Here is a 21,680-nt window from a genome sequence, read left to right as displayed (position 1 = left end):
AGGGATGCTCCATCTCCAGAGCCTGTGGAAATCAGAAAGGCTTTAGATGAGATGGGAAAAACAGGAGCCACGGAAGTGCAGTAACGACTCCAATTGTGCTTTTGAGTTGTGCAAACAGGCATAAACCCCCAAAACTCTGTCCAGGAGAGAGCTCAGGGGTCCCGGCCACCAAGACACCATGTTGTCACAGGAGGTGTCTAAGTCCTGGTGGGGAAACGGGGACACGCACACCCCAGGTTGCAATTTTCAAGGCAGGTGGGCTTGAAAGAAATGGTTTTGTTCCTGTGGAGATCTTGCCCAAATCAGTCTTTTTTTTCAGTTCAATTGTAGCGAAATCCTTCGTTCCAAAAGGGAAACTTTCCAAACCTTTGTGATTTTCCCCTTCCAGCCTCCTTGCTGCCTTTGCACCTCTCAAAGGTACCTCTGAACAGCACGAGGAAGCAAAAGTCGCTCTGAGTCTTGCCAGGAAAAGCAGCTGAGCAGCAACCAGAGCGGGTCTGAGGAGCCTGGGCGTGAAAATCCTCACTCCGGATCGAACGCAAGGTTTTATCAGCCTGTAACCCCTTTGCTGCACATCTGTCCTGATATCTGTGGGTGCAACCTCAGAAGTTAAGCAGAAAAATATTGACAAAAGCTCAACGTTATCGATGGAGGAGCGATGTCCTAACACAGTTCTTTCTGCGCAGGCAGCGCCGAGAGGAGTAATTAAACAAAGCCGGTCTGGATGGCCTAAAAGGATTTAATCTCTGCAATCTCAGTTTTAATTACTGGGCTGCACCGATTCTGACCCATATTAGCCTAAGCTGATGCGATATTTTTTTAATCTAGTTATTTCCTCCCAAGCAGAGCTGTCTCCAGGGGGCTCGTTTGGGCAGCAGGCTCAGCTCACAGCTGGGTACGGTCTAACTAGGCCAGCGCTGCGGGACTTCTTTATGATTATATTTCTTTTTTCTTTTTTTATCTTTCTGTGCGTCTTGGTATCATTCCCGGAGAGAAACACAGAAACACCGGCAGAGAGGAACGTGTGTGTGCTGGGGAATGGCAAGAGGGAGCAGGACAGCACCAGGGCAAGGCCAAGGGGATGCGATGCTGGGCCAAACCAGGAGCTGGCAGCTAAAACCAGCTGGAAGGGGGGTGATGATGGAGTTTGAGACACCCGGGAAGGGATGGATGAGGGACAGTTGGTTGGTAACCTTTGGTTCCGAGAGCAAGTGACTCAACCGTTGCCCAAGGCTCGAATGGGAGGAAGGGGAGCGCGTGTCAACAGCGGGAATTGCAATGCAAGGGACGGAGGGTCCTCCATCCCCTGCTGCTGCTGTGGGAGAGAGATGCTGATCCAAGAGTGTGATCCCAACCTGAGAGCGAGATGCTAAGACAAGAGTGACGGGTTAAACTAAGAGATGTTAATCCAAGAGTGAGATACTAATCCAAGATTCTGATGCTAACCAAAGATCATGATGCAAATTCAAGAGCAAGATGCTAACCCAAGAACAAGATGTTAATCCAAGAGCATGATGCTAATCCAAAAGCAGGGTGCTAATCCAAAACAGATGCTAACTCAGAAGCAAGATGTAAATCTAAGAGAGCGATGCTAATCCCAAAGTGAGATGCTAAACCAAGAGCGCGATGCTAAACCAAGAGCGCGATGTTAATCCAAGATCAAGATGCTAACCCAAAAGAGAGATGCAAATCCAAGATTGTGATACTAATCCAGGAGCACGATGCTAACCCAAGAGTGAGATGCTAAACCAAGATCGTGACGCTAATCCTAGGGCGAGATACTAAACCAAGAACACGATGCTAACCCAAAAGTGAGACACTGATCCAAGAGCAAGATACTAAACCAAGAGCAGGATGCTAAACCGAGATCGAGATGCTAATCCAAAACCATGCTGCTAATCCAAAATCACAGTGTTAACCCAAGAGCATGATGCTAATCCAAGAGCACGATAATAATGAAAAAATCACAATGCTAATCCAAAATCACAATGTTAATCTAACTGTGCAATGCTAATCCAAGGACCACAGACGCACCTTTTCTTAATCCCAACTGCCACCCCCAAAACGAGAGCAAACCCCCCCAGAGCCCATCGCTGCCATTTGGCCACTGGCTCCTGATATATTAATTACGTGGGGATGGAGTCCAACCCGTCCCCTTTGACGTGTTCACATTATCGCCGCGGTTCCCACCTCTCTAATCAGGGCTTCTCACTCCGAGACGCTGCTGACCTTGATACCTTCCAGTCCGAGGCCTTTCTACAGCAAAGTGATTCAATTAAGCCCCGGTTCACACAGAGTGCTAAAAAACAGGGGGAAGAAAAAAGAAATAGCCCAACAACAATAAAAAACCCATCCTCTTGAGAATAATTTTCTTCTACGGATTTTTAAGACCAGCGACTGGAGAATCGCTTTCTCGTTTTTGTGCTGTCTCTCCAGTCAATAAATAAGAAGGAAATAAAGGATTTCAGAGAAAATAGAACGCAGTCAAAAGGTAAATTGTGGTCTTAAAAGCCCCTGAGAGACTGTCAGAGACTTTGAAATGTTTCCTAGTTTGAGACCATTTCTTCCTGACTACATGGTTTCCACTCCTCAATTTGCATCTCTGGGAGGTAATCTTTAAAACTGATTTTCCCCTGGTTGCATTTCATCGGCAAAGAAACTAAACAGGCTGCTGCATTACGGTAATAACATCAACATTTCAGCCACCTTCGCCTTAATTATTTCTCTGTCTTGCCAACAGAGCCAGTTAAAGGAGATTTATACTTGTGGGGGGAGAAGGAGGGGGTTGAATTGGGTGTGTGTGGATGGGTGAGATAACCTGGAAAAAACCCAATTTCTCCCTTGTTATGTGTCACCAGCAGTAAAAACAACAAAAAAGAGGAAAATTAAAAAAAAATACATGAGGTAAAAGGTTTGGGCCATTTAAGTAATAATAATGTCACCATTTCACCCGTCTCTTGCTTAATTATTTCCTTCTCTCAGCTCCGCCACCTGAACCAGTTTAGATAAGATTTCAGGGCGGATAAGGAGGAAGAACCTGTATTCTCGGCAGCAGATAAGCTGCTTTTTCCAGTGGAAAGGAAGAGAACACAGCACTAAAGCCTTCGTGCCGCCTCCTCCAGATTTATCAACAGCCTCTTAGTGAACGTCTCGCTGCTAAAAACCTTGTGAAGTTGGACAAAATACTCGTGGATAAGAGAAAAGCACTTGTAAAGAAAAGAGGGGGAAGGTGGAGAGCACGGAAGAGCTCGGTAGCATCCGTGTCTGGCCAACATGCGTTCCGGGTCACCCCAAAAACCCCATGGAGAGGGAAGCAGGGGTCTAGTTGACCCCCAAAACCCTGTGAAGGGGAAAGTAGGGGTCTAGTTGACCCCAAAATCCCCATGGAAGGGGAAGCAGGGGTCTGGTTGACGCCATAATCCCCATGGAAGGGGAAGCAGGGGTCTAGTTAACCCCAAAAACCCTGTGGAAGGGGAAGTAGGGGTCTAGTTGACCCCCAAAACCCTGTGGAAGGGGAAATGAGGGTCTAGTTCACCCCCAAAGCCCCACGGAGGGTTCAGCTGATGCTGTCCACATTTAAGAGGAGCCTGGAAGTTTTCAGAATGTCTCCTTCACTCAGGCAAGGTGTCAAAGCTTCTGAGCTGCTTTTATTTGCAAATCAGCCTGTTCAAGACCTCCTAATCCTGATCTTTTAGGTTTCCTTCCCTTTTAAGATGTTCACATCCACCTTTGTCCATCACCCGGGTGCTTTACAACAATTCTCGCTTGCCAGGATGAGCAAGAAGAGCTTAATGGCCCATAAAGTCCTCCATGACCTTGCAGCTGGGGAAAAGAGTAGCGAGAAGGGCTTTTGCACGGTTAAAGATTTAATTGTGGCAAAATAAGGACCCTGGAGGGTCCACATTTGTGTCCAACCCTGCAGAGAAGCTCCGGGTGCCCCATTCCTGTGGCTCCCCGGCTCGAACGTGGCGAAGCCGCACGTTGGCTGCCGGCTCGGTGGCAGATGGGCTGCTCGCCTGTGTGCAAACACTTTGCGACACCTCGAGCGACGCGCGAAGAGGGCGGCTGGAAGGCGTCCATGCGCGGGGAGGAGGGAGACGCCGCCGCTCAGTGGCGAGGAGGACGACGATGAGATGTGCGTGGCACCGCTGGTACTCCAGAGCAATATTTAAAAAGGAAAGCAAACAGCTCTCTGGATAAAAAGCTGTGAGTCTCCTCCTCCTCATTTTCTATTACCAAATCTATTTTCATTACGCAATTTGCACCCTTTGGTGGGTCAGAGGTTTTGTTGCTGACCCTCAGGCCACCCCTACAAACAATATTTGCTCAGGGTTTTGCATGTGTGCATGGCTTATTATTTTTTTGTTGTTAAATGAATTCAGGGCAGGTAAAAACTTTCCCTATTTCTTCATTTATAAGGGGCTGGGAGCTCTGTGCTCTCCGTTATCACCCCAAACCTGCCCAGGGGAAGGTAATAGGATGCTCCTGCGTCCCATCGTGGTGGCAGGGTTGGCTTTATCCTCGTGTTTAGTCCCTTCTGAGCTCCTTCAGCTCCTCTCCCGCCGGCTCTGCCTGGTAGCTGATTATATTGGGTCTGCGTGTGTGAGCGCAGCCTCCTGCCATCCTAATCATCTAAAGTGGCTATTTGAATAAATCCCCGGCGCCTGTAGTTTCCTGTAATTTCCAAAAAGGAAACAAATCTGTGCAGGCTGCGATTCTGCGCCTGTGAATTTTGAATGAATGACTCGAAGAGCCTCAATTTCTCTTCCTTCCTCGCCCTCCTCTGCCTCACAGACCCAGCTTAGATGCTGCTGCTGAAGGGTCTCAACTGTGGGTCTCCTTTCGGGGGGGTGGATTTTTTGGCCGAGCTCCTCACCTTCTAACCCCGAGCATCTCTGCGACATCTCGGTTTCCACAACAATCCCTATTTACAACCTTCTGCCTTTCAAGTTTCCCCTCCTGTTCCGTTTTTATGACAGCGAGGGCTCTCCTTTTTATGACGTTGTTGTTTTTTAAAGTGGTTTTATCACCTGGTTTTATGACGAAATTACTGTGCAGCACCCCAAGTGTCACGGTTTCTTTCCTCGCCTCGCCGGGGAGGTGGCTGTGATTTGGTGATGGATGGAGCACTTGTTATCCAGTATATTTTTATCCATATATACAGAAAGCACTTGGTGATCCTAGTGGATCCAAGGCACTATACGAATGTAAATTATTATCATTACATACCTTCTACATCTTTTAAACCTACCGGTTGGAATCAAATACATAACAGGGCAGCTGGTAACTGGTGAACCTGATATGAGAGGTGCTATTTTTGTCTTTGTTAACAATTAAATGTGATACCACGAAAGACTTTCCTTTTCCCCTTGCGATTTTTCAGCGCTGCCTGTGATCTGAAAGCCTCTTCTCGCCCACCATGAGAAATCTCTGCAGACTTTCTAGCAATGACCTGGACACGAAACAGCTGCTTCGGGGATGCTGATGCACCCCAGATTGTCCCAAACTATCATCCCTGCAGCATCAGCCCTGGATATGGACAGAAAGAGGGTTTTCCAGCATTGCGTGGGACGCCGATGTCTATCAGACACACCAAGAGATGCTTTAGAAATAAAATGTCATGTGGAAAGGCCAGGACCTTCGTACCAAGCAGAGAGATTCATTGCAGGATTCACCGGCCCTTTCTCCAGCGTGGCCAGGGGAAGTGCTGGAGCGACTCAAGGCTGGACAACACTTAAAGGAAGGGAAAAAATTCAAGAAACATAAAAATCAACCCAGGATAGGGCTGGCAAAGCCCTCAGCCCCAAGAAAACACGGGAACATCCCACTTGACGCATCCTCTCCCAAAGCATCTCTGCTCCGTTTGTCATCGGGGGGATCGATAGGAAAGCGGGGGCTGTCTCTCAGGCGATGTCACGCTCCAAGGGGCTCATTCTTCTCCGCTGGATGACACGGGGAGAGGGAGCCAATGCTCACGTCAGGTCGCTAACAACCCACCGAGCTCCCCCCAGGGATGGATCCCTCAACCTATAGCGCATCCATACGTGAGAGGCACAAAAGCAGCTGCTGCGTGTGATGCAGATTCCGAGGAGCACGGGTCGGATGCAGACAGGAGAGTTTTGGCTCGATTGACAAACGGGAGAAACGCACATGTGTGGGGTTGTTTCACGCGGCACAGAACACAAGGTGTCAGTGATCCATGAGGGCAAAAAGCAGAATAATCGGAATAATTCGACGCAGCAGATGATGCAAAAGGAAAGCAGGAAATAATGCAAAAGGGAAAAGCTCGTGTGGTTCAGAGGGAGCAAAGACTCCTGGATGCTTTACCCAAACTGGGGAGGATTTGGGGGTGAGACACAAAAAGGTTTGTGCCCAGAGCAGGAGGTGGCGCAAGCAACGATAGGGACAGTGGGACGGAGGGATTTGGATGCACAACAAGCATCCCCGTGGCATTTCACAGCCATTGTAGCCGGGAATAATTGCTCAGGGCTCCTGCACGAGGGGCAGAGTAAGAGGGGAAAGGGATGACGGAGAACCAGAAAAGCTTTTAATCAACCCAATGTGCTTTGCATCTGTCAGTCCAGTACAGACCCGTGGACTCTGTGCCGAGAAGCCAAACGCTTCGCGTTCGATAAAAACACGGGTCAGGCCCTCCCCGTGTTGAGACAAGGAATCGCAGATCGGCGCGAGCACCCAAACATTAATCATTTCTAACCATGTCTTTTCCAATTTGCTCTGCGGTCCTTTAGGCTCCGGCATCCGGGCAGGAACAAAGCAAAAAGGGTGAATTTTGACGGGATCAATGAAAACATGGGGTTTATTTTTGAGCTGCACGAGGCAGAATTTGCTTTTCGCCCCGAATTTCTAAAGCACCTCCGAGATGCTTTTCCCACCCCAGGAAAACCTCCCCAAGGAAAACCATCCACCCTGTGCCATCCAATGGAGCCAGCTCAGAGTGTTGTAAACTTAAGTTGCTCAGACGTGACATCAAATATTTAGGTTATTTGGGATTTGTGCTCAATTGTTTGATGTTTCCGTTTCATTCTCAGTAGACCTGGTTGCTGTTTTGCCACTAGGAAAGATTCCCAGCAGAAAACGCGGCTTCGTGGAGACCCAAACTTATTCAAGGAGAAGAGACTGCCTGGAAGAAAATGATCATATTTTCATAACTTCTTTTTTCTCGTTGTTGTTTTCAATTGACATCCTGACTCTGGTTTAGGCTGAATTTTCCATTCAGAGAATTGAATTCTGTTCAAAAAGTAGGAAAAAATACCTGAGGTGGTTCCAAGCTGAACTGTTCCTGGATTGGAAACGTCACCTAGTCCACATTTTCTCACTGCAGCTCAGCATTACGAACAAACATTGAAAAATGACCTTTTCCAGGCTGTAGCCTCTTTATTTTCTGATCAAAAGAGCAGGAAAGCTGGGAAATGCTGATGTCTCAAGCTGCCAGCGGTCATTTTGGTAATGGAAATAGCTTACTCAACTCTGCAAGGGAGACTTGGACAGAAAGAGCACTGGAATAAAACTAAAAATAAAACAGACAGAGGAAAAGGGTTGTGATTAAACACCAATACAGTTGGCACCGAGGTGACCCTGCTCCTCTGTCCCTGGCTTATGTCATCTTAAAAGACAGGAGCTCTCCCTTCAAATTAACTTAATCTGTAGCGCTCAATAATTCATGTTGATTTAAGAAGGAGTTATTTCTAATGGGACGCACACGCAGGCAGAGTTAATATTAGAACAGGCCATGGAGGGGGAGGAGATGGGGAATTTGACTAGAAAAGGTGGATGTACGAGTTAATTGCCTATTAATTATTCACCTTAAGTAGCTTCTGTCTCCATTCTCACACTCCCATTGTCCCCTTGTGGCTGTCACCGTGTTCCCACCAGCATCTCTACTGGGACAGTCCAAGGCAGGGATGAAGGCGTCGCAAGACAGGCTTGGGATGCTCCTGCCAAGACCCCGGTGAAGATCGACCACCCGGTTCCCATCCATCCGTCCATCCATCCTCATCCACCCATTCTGCTCCACGTCCCGCGAGCTGAGGCTTCACAACACCGTGGCCAGATCATCATCATCATCACCAGGTCTCCTCTCTTCTCCTCCCTTTTTCCCCTCCTGAGGAAGCCAACGCTCTCTTCAAAGTTTCTCCTTGCTCGGCTGCCTCCGAGATGTGGGAACTCAACGCTAATTAACGCGGCTGCAAATCCCAGCTCGGCTGGCGAGGCCTCGAATCCATCGTTGCTCCCGTGGGTGCAGAAGGATCCACGAGCGAACCCTCCGGCTCCCGAAATGACGCGGCTGGCAGATGCATATTTTAACGAGGCGCATCTGTCGGCTCCATAATCTCTTGTATTTGCCCTCCCTGCTCCCGGCTTTGATGGAAGACCGGAGGGAACTCTCCCATGGTTACAGCTGAAGTGTTTGCTTTGCAATTTCGCTCGGTCGTTGTCTGATTTTATTTTTAAATTTCTTCCAAGTCCTAATCAGGCTCTTACTTTATTTAATTAATACCCTGGCTTAGTTAAACAGATCATAAATTAAGAAGCCTCGCCGTTAAAGATGTACCAGGTAGCAAACAGCCCTCCCGTGGCTTCCTGGCTTGGGTTTTCCTCCCAAACCGCTGCCGTCCTTTGACTGTAGAAAATTTGGGATGAGATCCCGGTTCCTGAGCAATATTTGTCCCCGAGATTCTACAAATCAAAGACTTCTCCTAATGTTGATGACACTAATAAGCTCATCTCTTTGAGTGTTTGGACTTCCAAGGCTATGGAATGATCTGTTCCACTCCATTTAACCATGTAGATTTGAAAACAATGTGACAAAAGCTTAAATATTTCATTAAAATGTGATGTAGCTCTGCATCCGAGTGGGGAAGTAGGAGGCATCAGCCCTGGAAAGCTGTTGTCAGACAAGAATGACAGCAGTTGGAAACTGAATTGGGAGGCGTTAGGGGATTTCATGGCACCGAGAAAGTGGAAAAGCTGGCAAGGATGGAGAAAGCAGCACCAAGCCATAAAAAAACACCAACAGGTATCAAAATCTGACTGCTAAAAACCTCCCAGCCCCTTTGCGAGGGTGTGGGTATCAGTGCCAAGCATTAAGTTTCCCCAGAACATCCACAGAAATTCATCTAAAATAAAAGATGCGCTACCGACGGGTTGCAAAGCACCGTTTCCTATCGATCGGGTCCAAGCGGAACGCGCTATAACTTTAATTTTCTTAAAAGGAAAGCTGCAAATCTAAGTTGCTGAACATCTTAGGTAAATGTACCAATTAGCAACTACCATGTAGATTCACATAAACACTAAGTGCCATCTATTCAACACATTCCATAACCCCAAAGATAATAACGATTTCCTTTTGATCCATAAAAACATCGCTCGGCTCAATCAACGCTTTTGCAGCAGCTCGGAGCTCTGACGTCCACCCGCGCGCCCTGGGACTAAATTAGTTTTGAGATCTTTAGCTCTAATTAAATAACATTATTTCTTTTGTCTGGCTCCAGCAACAGATTCTGCTTTAGCAACAGAAGGAGGGAGCCTGGGCGAAGGAAGGGAAAGTAAAGCAGCCTGCAGAGGTTTTCCGTAAGCAAGGAAAAAACCACCCTGACAGCCGTTTTTTTCTGCTTTTCGATTAATTTACAGCTTCTTTCATGTATGGGCACATGTCGGAGCTCTGAGCTGCGGCAAAGGGGCGATGGAGCAGAAGGAAAAATCACAAGGCAATCGATGTTGTTTTCGGGGAGGGAGAAGGAAGAGGTGGCAGTTGTGGAAGTTTCGGGTAAGGTGGTTTGGGGGGTTGAGGAGAGGGAAAAACTAATGTAGGGGGAATGAAAAAGCAGAAATTCGAATGTATTTTCGTGGTGTTGAGCAGATTCCCATAAGGTGAACCTTCCACCAGAAGCAGTACCTTAATTCACTTGTTTCGGTTGCTAAGGATTAATTAGCGTCAATTGGACTAAAAGCACTAAAAATCTTGGTTTGGACCTCTTTTTGTAAAGAATTGTTTTCCCTAAAAATTAACCACGACAAAAAACAACAAGGGAAAAACAAATCCAAATTTCCATTTAAACCACCTTAAATATAGAAATAGCTTCACTTTGTGGGTTGAATAATCAGGATGTATCTGGGAGCGACATGGACTGGACGTCGTCCAAGCTTTTCAAGAAAATACCATTTTCATTAAGTTCCACATCCATCCTGGGAAGTCTCACCGGCCAGCCTGGCCTTTCCCAGCTCTCCTGATAGGATCTTACAGCCACTTTGCCAACAAAACCAGTGCTCATTTCCCATCTCCCACCCAAAAAGGGTCTTTACAAGATGTTGTGAGCCGCCTCCTGTTTGCAATCCCATGCAACACCCTCCTGTGTTGCTTATGGGAAGGATTAATTACTGAGTAACGCAAGATAATAAAATATATGTATGAAAATATAATAGATAGTATGACGATGGAATGAAAACAAGCGTTTTCTCAAGGGGTAAAGTCCTCCTGGTCCTGCTGCACATTGCACTGATGGCACCGACGCTCTTTGTGTCCTTAAATTTATACATGCATGCCCTTGAATCAACACGTATATTTGTAAAACTGAAGTATTAAACGTTTTGTGCCTGTGCTACTCATCCCAGAACCTCTGTGCTCACTGATCATCTCCCACTCCCACCATTCGCAGGATCGAGAGGCACCCACACCACTCTCGCCATGGATTCGTTTCCAGTCCTCTCCATTCGGCAACAAAGCTTTTTGTCAAGAAAACACTGAGTGCAATCACGAGGACAAAAAAAGCACAAATAACCATCAACACGATGGGGAGATGGGACTCACCGAGAACGGTCAGCCGGGCAGGTCGGGATCGGATGGCTGCCTGGATGGCCTGACATTCATAGACAGCGTCATCTTGGAGATCAGCGCGCAGGATTTTCAAATGATGCTCTCCGGACAGATGGTCTCCTACCACCAGGTAGCGCGGATAACCTGTGGGATGCAGAAAACCAGCCCAAAATGAGAGACCTTCCAAATTTGGGGAATGAGACTGTAGGTTTTACCCCACGAGTTCAAAAAGGAGGTACTGCCGAAGGAGTGTTAATTGGAATTTGTAGGGAAAGGGATGAGCCCTTCTATTAGGAAACTCCATGGCTCCTCCAAGACCTGTAGTGGGGTTTCCTTAACTCCTTAAAACCCTGAATATGTCAATTTTTAGGTTTGGGGGCAGCGATAGCCGCAATCAGCAGTCGGAAGGACTGCTGCCACCACCCATCCAGGCCATCAATGCGCCGCTTAACGCCAGCAGCCTGGCACACGCTCGAGTTTTGTTTTCTTCCCATGCTATCAACAGCAGGATTTGCTCTCCTGAACCACGAGAAATACAAATGCTGGGTTTGTTTGGATTTAGCTAATTAGATGACTGGCTGAGCTGGTATCCTGGCAGTTCCTCTCGCTGAAAAGCAGCCCCTGCTCCATTAATTGTGGAAGTCGTTCAAACGAGCTCCGTACTTCAGCAGAGCTGTTGTTCCGCAACAGCATCGCGGGGTCTCATACAGAAAAATCAGCTCTTTAATATATGTAAAAGTTGCGGCACTGAGCTTCGAAAAACAGTTGAAGGGGGACGGCTTGCTGAGGCAACTCTGAGAAATGAGTAATTACACTTATTAAAAAAACAGAGGAAAAGAAAAAGCACTTTAGAGAGGAGCTGCAGTTCCTGGAAGGGCTCAGTGCCCTGCCGGGTTTTTTGCTCTCAAGTGAACACTCTCCCTTAGTCCTGTGAAATATTTCACTAAAAAATCAGTATTTTCTGACATAACATATAAAAGAAACTGTGTAACTTCTCCACTATTGTTTCAGAGTCTTCAACAGTTATAATAAACCCTCAAACACAATGTGGGATTAAGTAACAAGAACTCTGGGGAATTCTATAACCAAACTAGAATTTGTCAAAAGTGCCACTTAAGGAAGCCACAAGTACTTGTGGGCTCCTCTGAATTGCAATAAACATATTTATCCAAAGCAAACAGACACTTTATTTGGTGGTGTTTAGTTTGGGGTTTTTTTTTTGAGAAGTCGAAAGAGATACTTTCAATAATTACAACACATCCCAGCCTGTGTTTTGGAAACGTGACGTTTGTTTCTCAAGGCCACCCCAAACCAAAGCCAGAATTTCCAAAGGTAGCACCTGCGGGAAACCAACTGTTTGCTTTCAAGCCAACCAAGTTTTTTATTTATTCCAAGTTTGGAGGCTTAGGGAAGGTTTTGCAGTCGAAACGAAAATGCTTGTTATTCTTTAAATCAACCTCGCGGCTGGTTTTCCACGCCGAGGGGACAAGACTTACTGGAGAGATCGCGTCCCACCCCGAGGGCCAGCCCGTCTTTGATCCACAGGACGATGCCATTGTACTCGGGGATGGCGCAGAGCAGCGTGACGGGCTGGCCGGCGATCACCACCTGGTCCTGCGGCTGCTGCGTGAACGAGGACGCCTGACCTGGACGGAGAAAGAAAGAAGAGCCTTCAGTTCTCAAGAGTTTTTTCCACAGGATGCGACAGCTCGAGATGCAATGATTTTCCTCCCCAGGTTGAAAAAATGATACAGCCGAGAGGCGCCAGGCGCTTCCTCTGACCATTTTATTCCAAATGTTAAATGGTGTTTTAGCCGTCGCGATGAGCAGACGGAAGATCTTCTGGGAAGAGGCGATATTTTGTTTTATAGCAAATATAAGAGGATGTTGGTTGAGAACCAGGATGCGTGGTTGAAAACCTGATACAAAACCCTCAGGAAAACACCTGACCGCTGCCGTTTTCTCTTCTCCCAAAGCATTTTTGCTACCAGTATTTTCCTTGGCTTTACCATGATTGAAAAACATTCAAGTATTCAATCCTTCTATATATCATTTGAAAATCTATTCTTTCCAAAATGGGCACTGTGGTTTTCAATCAGGCAAGATGAGAATCTGGGATGCTCAGATCCAATGTTGCCCGTTCGCTCCCCTCATTTCATATCTGAGCTTGCAAAGAGAATAGTTAAAAAACAAAAGAACAAGTGAAAGCATTTCAGGCCCAAAATTCGGAGCCCACACCCTCAGCTCAATGTCAGCTCAATATACAGAATTATAGTGGGCTGAAGAAAAAGTTTCTCTTGAAAATCCATTTGTTAAACCAGGACAGTCTCCCTGTGAACCACCCTCAATCAATCCCATCCTAATTTACATCCGCTCAATTTTCATCATTGACTGGTGATTAATCCTAAACCAAGGTTAGGGGGGACACAAGTTCTTGCAACTAAACGTGTTTCCAAATGAGCTGTTGGGCAAAGCTACAAAGCTCCATCACTTTTTAAACCCATGCAGTTAAACCAATGTACGTCCCCGTGTGAACGCTTGATTTAATTTAGTCTAGCTTAATTTATACACTTGCTCTTAGCCAGCTAAAGAAAAGCAGAGCCATCCTTTCTGGATTTCTACAGGTTTATATACATTAGGTGACAAAGATGAAAAAGAAAATTGGGAAAGCAAGCAGAAAAAGTGAGCATTTTGCTTTGTGTTGATTTTTATATGTATTTTCCACCCGCTAACTTATATTTTTGCAGCTCGCTCCATAATCTTGCTAATTGTCCAGGCAGGAATGCAGCAATAACCCCCAAAGATTGGTTTATCAGCGAGAATGATCAGGTTGTCAGCCGGGAGCCGCGAGGGGTGGAGTGAGAAAGGAGAACCACAAAGTGGTGATCGTGCCCTCTGAAAAGGTCCATTAAGCTTAAAACTGGTCAGGTTTTTTTGGTCCAAGGCTCCCTTTCAGTTCCAAACAACTTGGACCCAGTCAAAGGAGAGGAAAACGGGGGTAAGGTCCTTAAGAGCATTACCTGGCTCATCTCTCCCTAAATCACACATAAAAAAAAGAAGAAGTACTGAAGGCTGAGCTCAACTAGCTCTCAAATCAGCTTAAAGTCTGATTTACTGGGTTTAACTGGGTTTGGAAGATCAGAGGCTCGTCCACGTTGCGGCTTTCAGCCGTCTCATGTCTTAATGTCAAAAGCACAAGTAATTTGCCGAAAAGTTTTAAGGGCGATGAGATGCTTGACAGAAGATAACTGAAAATGAGGAGACTAAGAGAGGGTGATTTGCAAATGCGGTTTCAGCTACAAGATAATGAGCTGAAACACGTCAATTTGGGTATTTTTGCCATGAGTGTTTACAATATTATTACAAAAAGGTGCTTTGGTTTCAGAGCAGGGTGGTGGTTTGACTCCAAGCCAACGATCACACAAGATGCTGTGGGTCAACCAGAAGTCTCCTGTTCTCTCCCCTTCCACTCAACAAGGTATTAGCCAAAAAAAATATATCAAATTTTAGCTATAACCTGGCTTAACAAATCCAAATCCTTGCAGAGACCAGAGTTCAGACCAACCAAGAGTCTGGGCAAGGAGCATCTTCTGTTCACCCAGCAGAAAAGATGCACCAAGCACAAGTAAATATTAGGACTCTGAGTTTGCTGTTGATTTTTTCCCTTTGAAAAAGCCAATGGATATGCAAATGAGATGCTAATCATGCCTCTTGGCCACGTTCCAGCATGACAGTGGAGTCCCATCTGTGCTCTCGAGCTGCCCTTCTGCTCAACACGGGTTGTTGAGTGGCTGTTGGAGATGGAGCTTGGGTGCCGGAGAAGGTTCTGGATCTCTGAGCATCATCTTCTCCCAGTCCACAACTTTGTCATCGTCATTGTGTGACCTGTTTTCTGGCCCCACGAGCTCCTGTCTTGCTGTGGGAAGATGCTCTGAAAAAAAAGCCAGGGGGATTTCTAATTGGGTAGATATGGGAGAATAAAAGACCCACCACGATCAGCAAGCAAGCAACATCGCTAACCCTGCTTTCAAACAATCACAGGCAGGATCCTGCCTGTCATAAAAGTCTAAGGAAAAGAAAATGAAGATAAAACCACTTTAGAACTCTTTGTATTTCCTTAATGGTTTTGCACCTGTGGCTCCTGTTTTTCACTATTTCTCCATAGCGTTGCCTTGTTCTTTCAAACAAAGGCTGCAACTCCGCTGTGTTTGTGATTTCCAAGGGAAACCACGCCACTGACACCGTCACGTTCCTTTTCAGAGAAGCCCAAGTACACACATGCATGGTGCTGAGGACCAAAACTCCCATTTTACAATGCAGAAAGCAGCGGGAGGCACCTACACGGCGCCATTGCCAAGGTTGTGTGCGCCGTGGTGAGACCTCAAAGCTCCTTCCGTGGCCACAGCCCGAAGTCGGCGAGCGGCTTCCTGAGCTCTCTGAAGAACCCGAATCTGTTTGCATGAGTTCTTGTTGGAATTATTTCCAGCTTGTGGCCTCCTGTGTAAAACCCGCCTGCCTCGCGGGCAACTCGCTGCAAGGAGAGGCAGGCGGGAAGAGCAGATAGTTAAATTTTCATTACCCAAGAGAAGTGAGTATTGTAGTAAGAAGCGAGGTACTTGCAGAGGGAACAATGACTCATTAGAAACAGAGACGCCGGGGCTTTTTTTATGTAAGCCGAGCTTTGAATTGCCATTGTGTAATGAAAAGAATTAGTCCTTTTTTGTCGAGGAGTGGTGAAGAAAGACTGTGAAGCTCCTTATAAAAATGTTCCTGTTTGGAAATGAAAGGCACAATGATGAAGAGAGGTGGGACGTTTTTGTTGTCCCTCAATTTTAAGAGCTAAATCCTTCGCTCAACCCAGCACGATGTGTGGGATGAGGATGCTCAAGGGGTTTCTGTGTGATGCCCCCAGCCCACAAGGGTCCCTCTGAAGAGCGGAACATCATCCAAGGGTTGGTTTTTCATGACATGACACCTGCAGACGGAACCATTGGGACAGGATGCCCGCGTGCCTGTGATTTCCCAACAGACCTGGGCTTGTATTTGCATCACCGTGCGCATCTTCAGCCATTGATCCCGCGACAAACAGGCTGGTTCTCAAACAGGTCCTTCTCCTTAGAGCCAAGGACAAGGAGCCTTGCGTAAGGCCCATCACGCTCAGAAACACGGGCCCGCATTGATTTTTAGATGGCTGGTGAAAAGCAAGCAAGACAAAAGCATTAAATTATTTACAAAGCTCTCCGGAATTGTCAGTCACAGGGAAGCACGGAGCCAACGGGGAGAGCGGGGCCGAGCTCCGGTACCGGCCTCCGTCTTAATTATCTCCCCGGTGGAGCAGAAAGGGAAGGGACAGCGAGTGTCCCCAGGAAGATTTAAGGACAATACCAAAATTTTCGTGCACCTTCAGAGAAGATGCTCCCCAGACAGATGAATCGCACCGGTGATGCTGTCCCCAGTACGGAGATCCCTGCCCTAGAGCAAAGTCCCTGAGCTCATACCTTGTCACCCACAAACATCGAGAGAGACGGGAACCACTTTCCCCTTGTAGCACCCCAAAATGCAAAGCCTGGCATTCTCATCAATCCCAGCCAACCCTGCGGCTTCCAAGGGGGACCGAGCTGAATTTAAGTAAAACCAAAGCCAAAATGATCCTGGGTGCAGGCCCAACAGCTAGAGCTGAGTTTAAGCTCGGCCTTTGCATAACCCTTAGGCCCGAGCTCATCCCGCAGTGATGTCAGGTAGTCCCATCACGCCACTTAGCGAAGAAAAATCATCATCCCACCGTGGCCACTAAGCAGCTTCAAAGGGAGACGAGGAAATTTTTGAATAAGGTATTAGACCTTTAAGAATTCTTTTTTTTGTCTATTAGTCACACAGGCAAGAGATCTGAGCCACCGAGCGTTGCGCCGGCTTTGATACCCGCGCAAAATCCCAGCGCTGCTTTCAAAGTCGCTGCGAGTAGTTTGATCAGCCGTGCAGAAAGGGCTTAAATGTCATCGGCTGCTCCGTTATTAGCTACCGATTGGGAAAGGTGTAAGAATACACTTACCAGGGGATATTTATTAGCAACCGGCTTCCAGAATTACCTCTTGTGAGATTAAATGCCTGTTCTGGATAGTTGCACCGATAGAAAATAAACTAATGTGCCATAGCATAGGATCGAAAATAAGCTGTCCCCAAAAATCAGCATTCAAGTGACCTTAAGGAGTGAATACTGCGACTCAACTGTTCTGCTTTAACAAGCTCACGGGTACCTGCTGCCCAGATACAGCTGGGATTGTAGGAAACTGCATTATTTTCTATTAGACAAGCTGACAGAGCTGGAAAAAATACCCAACCAACCAACTTTGGGGCACACAGGATTTTCCCTGGGTTGGAGATAGAAGCAGCAAAGTGAACGCGGTGGATGTGGCGCTGAGCAGCATCCCTGGCTCAAAACAGAAGATGCTTTGCTCTCCGGAGCGGAGAAGAGGTTTCCTCTCATCGATCCACCCAGAAGTCCCAGCTGAAAATTGCTGATGACTCCAAAGAAACACTTTTGTTACTGGCACTCCTGAGATAATAAATTAGCATTCGCTCTTTTGTTGGGGCGCAGCTCCAAGGCAGCCAGAGCGAGGGGCTCGGTACCTCCAGCCAAAACCGCTTGGTGGTGGAAATTGTGGATGTTTTTCTGATAGGGACTATTTGTGGTGCTTGCAAAAGGGGTCAGCACATCCTTGGCTGCAGGAATCCTGCACAGGCGCTCTCAAGACCTAAATCCACCCAATTAATCCACAACGGAGGAAAAGGAACTTTTTCCTCTATAATAACAGCTGATACACGACATTCTGCCTCTCACAAAGTCTCCTGCATAAAATCCTCGAGGATTTTAAATCCTTCAGGGTTTTTATCCCCTGTGACCTTCTGAAATCTCTCAGGTGATTCCCCCCGACCCCTGGGTTATATCTGATCTGGGTTTATCCCCTAAACCCGCCCTACGTTCCCAGCTCACGGTTGTTCTTTGGAGATACAGTCCCGTAAATCTCAGCTCATCTTTGAGTTCGAGGGCAAGCAGGACGCCCGTCCGCAAGGAAACAAGAAGGATGAGTAATCCATTTCACAACCGATATGGAGATTTCCAAGGCTGGCTCTGCTCCCAGGACAAGCAGCGATAGGAGGTTGCACAGGCTACAGGCTGGAAAATTAGACCAAAGAGCTCGCCCCGGGTTGCACTGCGTTGCGCTTCCATCCTCACTTTGCAACCTCTGTTTTTGCAAAATCCGTGATGCTTCGAGTCACGGAGAGAAATTGAAATGAAGATTCAGCGGAGAAGAGAAAAACGCAGATATTTAACACCAGAACTACCGGAAGATTCTGCTCCTGGCTTCCACCTCCGAGTAAGGTTGAGACTTCTTCAGGTTGTGTTGCACAAATTAGCAAGTCTAAAGACAAAGCGGAATGAGAATTAGCAGATTTCTGCTGTAATTATTGTTTGTTTGGATTTTTCCAAGTGGAAATGATTGTAAATATGTGCGCCTTTTTGTTTCTTTTTTACATGCAAGATTTGTATTTAAACCAAATTATGCCGAAGAACAGCCTGAAGTTAAGCACATGAAATACACATTAAAAAGAAGTAGCAGGGAAAAGACAGGAGGAGGTAGGAGACGCTGAGATCAACAGATCACGCACGTGCCGTCCCTGTTATTCGAGGAAAACACTTAAAAACGTGTGGACTTTTCCCTCCATTCATGAAGGCCTAATAAAAGCTCCTCTGCCCTGAAAACCGCTGGTAGACCCAAGCAAATAAATGCTTAGAAAATACCTTTATCAATTATGGAAAAGGCCAGTGACCTGCAATCACCAGCACCTGCTTTTTCACTGGGATTTACCCAATAAAAACAAGAGAAAACATGAATTCGGTCAATATTTACAGCTTTACCAGCCCACGCGCACCCTTGGACGTGGCCGAGACCCAGTGACTTCTCTGCTTTATTGCTGGAGGAGAAGCAAACCTCAAATGCAGGTCCCTTTTTGGGCTAAAATCCTGAGGAACGGGGATAGAAAAAGCCCCAAAATTTGTAATAGCCAAACATTTAGCCAGCACCAATTCCATTTTTGACTGGAAGAAAAGCTTCCAGCCTTCAGTGGGGCAGGAACACAACCAGTTTAGGGCTTTAGAGAGAGACATGTAACCATCACCATAAATTCTAAGCAGCAACGTGCAACACAGAGCCTTACGGACTCCGATAAATTACTCGGCACCCGGCTGCCAGCTCAGCCTAAGCTCGATATTGCCTGCAGTAATTATTTAGATCAAATACAGTTTATCTGCTTCATATTTGTGGTTTCTGCGCTCTCCGGTAACTTATAAATGTCATCGCGGTGTTTATTTGTTCTAATGAAACTTAATGACGTTTGGAACCGACGGGCTGCAGGTTTGGAGCCATCTCTTCATCTCAGGAGCAGGAGGCCCAAAAAGAACATTAAATTCCCCGCTAGGAAAGGGAAATGTATGCAGACAGATATTCAGGCCCGTGTATTATTCATCGGAGGGATGACGAGCGATGAGCCGTGGCCCCTAGGGCTACGGGCTCAAAGCCTTGTCACCCAGCGAATGCTCCTGTCCGAGGGGAACGACTTGTCAAGCCAGAAGCCCAAATGCATCTCAGTCTGGTTTATTAAACCTCCGGAAGGCACACTGGGGTGGCTCAGCACCACAAAATGAAGCAGAGCTGGGTAAGAAAGAGAAAAAACACACCTTTTTGAGGCTTTGAAAGGAGCACAGCAGCAGCAGGACCCCATCTCCTGAAGGTTGTTCTCCTTCCAGTGGAAACTTTTCTTGCCTTTACTTCAGGCGCTTGCTCCTTATCCTCCCTTCTGAATAATTTCCTCCCTGTGTGTATTTATAGACTCTGGTCGTGTCTCCCCTTGAGCCTCCTCCAGACTCTATAAATTCACCTCCTCTTACAAGCAGCTCTCTAATCCCTGGGCCATTCCTGCCGTGTTCTCCCCGGCTTTGCTCCAATGTTCCCCGGGCTGTGGGGACACACAAGCCGCGCCGGTGCCGGTCACATCGCGGTGAAGCTGCGGAATTACCAATGCCTTATTTACCTGGGGATCCGCCAAAGCAAAACGCCTGCGGCAAGAGGAGCATCTTTCCTGCGGTGGTAGCCGGCACCAAAAATCAGCTTTAACCACTCCAGCGCCAAAATACGTTTCAGCACCTCTGTTTTTTTGAGATGTGTCACATAACGAGGGATGTGTAGGGTCAGGTTGATGCTTCCACACCTCCCAGTCACCAAAATGCATCATTAGTCCCTTTCCTACAATGACAGGGAGGCATTAAGGTCTCCAGGAAATGGGACACCAGCTATTGAGTGAAATTTGGGCTTTTTTGCTTTTATCTTCTCCTGCACAAGGTCAGACGGGTCTGGAAGTTCCTCAGCAGCTTCACTTTTTCTTCTGCTCTGAACCCAAGCAAAGGGAGGGATGTCCCTCCTGCATTGCCACCAACCCAGCTGCCCCTCAAGGCTCCGAATCCCAAAAAAACACTGGGAACACCAACATCTGGAGTTTCAGTTGTTTAACGTGACTTATTCATCACCCAAAAGGAAGAAAAAAAGAGTTTATTTGATTAACCTCATCTAACCATCTGATTAAACCCCTGGCAGATACATTACCTGATGACAACTGACATGAGAAATTAATCTTCGCTATTTGTAATCTAGATGCAACCAGCCCTAGAGAAGCCTCTGCAAGGATCTCACCATGAAAACGGGTCTGAAACGCCATCTCAGGGCAAACCTCTGTGTAATGGGCTGCGCTTCCAGCTGGGAACGCTGCAGATTTATGTACCCAGAGGTCTCCTGTCCACGAACCAACTGGATCTACCCTCACTTCAAACCTCCGTGACACCGATTAACAAGAAGATGACTGCACAGGGCCACCTGCAACAACCTTGCCTGCAAACCCTTGAAAGACGGAGTTAATTTTGGAACAACGTGGCAGCTCGGCGAGGTTGCAGGTTCCCCACCGGCTCCCGAGCAGCTATTGGAATAAACAAGTTGACAAATGAGGCTGCCGCTTAATGAAGCCGAAGCCAAAGTCAATACCATATCCTTCTATCAGGGCACAGATCAAAGATGATCTTAAGGGCAAGTGTGGGACACCTGTCACTCGCAGGATGGAAGGGATGGCACCGAAATTAAAAAGGAGCAGCCTCGGAAGCAGAGGGAGACAAGGACAAGGTGCACAAGGAGAACAGAAAAAGATTTAGAAGAGGAGGCTGGGGGGAAGACTTCATTCTGAGGGTGATGTGCTCTTCTGGTAATTAAATCTGGTTGGTAAGATGTTGATGGTCTTTCAGTCCCCCAAAATCACTGCCGTACACCTTGGTTATAAAAACCCTTATTTTCAGGTATTTTCTCTGCAGAAGCTTTCACCCCATCTAACAAAAGAATGGAATGGGGAAGGACCAAGGTCCCCCCTGTCCATTTTCAAGTATCGAGGGATTAAAATTCCAACTTTCAGTACACTTGGGGTGATTTTCTGATGTAGCAAAGACAGGGAGTGGGAAATAAAGGCAAGGAGGGAAAGAAAAGAATGAAACGTCACCCTTGGCTGAAAATTTTGCTGCCAACACGCTGGTACCTCCATCTCCAGAAAACCCCACCAGTGATTCAGCTCCTCCTGCTCCTCTGTGGAAGCTCCTTGATTGAACGCTGGTCTGAGCTGATGGCAACGAAGAGCTGATGTATTTATCTCCAGGTCAACCTAAATATTTCATCTAGCTTCCTTAGAAGTCAATTCCTTTCTCTCTTTCTTCCTTCCTCTATTTTAAAGCTCGAAATGCATACCGTCGCTCATG

General features: G+C 46.9%; 1 protein-coding gene across 4 annotated transcripts in view; it reads right to left on the bottom strand.

Moving 5' to 3' along the window:
- KIRREL3 (kirre like nephrin family adhesion molecule 3) overlaps window positions 1-21,680 on the bottom strand; it is a 218,647-nt gene that overhangs the window by 33,082 nt on the left and 163,885 nt on the right. For all 4 annotated transcript variants that reach the window (XM_071798881.1, XM_065855680.2, XM_065855682.2 and 1 more), the window contains 2 exons: window positions 12,331-12,480; window positions 10,829-10,978 (listed from right to left, as the gene is read on the bottom strand). In XM_071798881.1, coding sequence (XP_071654982.1) covers window positions 10,829-10,978; window positions 12,331-12,480 — 300 coding nt within the window. The remainder of the gene's footprint in view (window positions 1-10,828; window positions 10,979-12,330; window positions 12,481-21,680) is intronic.

Source organism: Patagioenas fasciata, chromosome 24 (genome assembly GCF_037038585.1).
Source record: "Patagioenas fasciata isolate bPatFas1 chromosome 24, bPatFas1.hap1, whole genome shotgun sequence".
Taxonomy (NCBI): domain Eukaryota; kingdom Metazoa; phylum Chordata; class Aves; order Columbiformes; family Columbidae; genus Patagioenas; species Patagioenas fasciata.
This window is presented reverse-complemented; position numbering and strand designations above follow the sequence as displayed.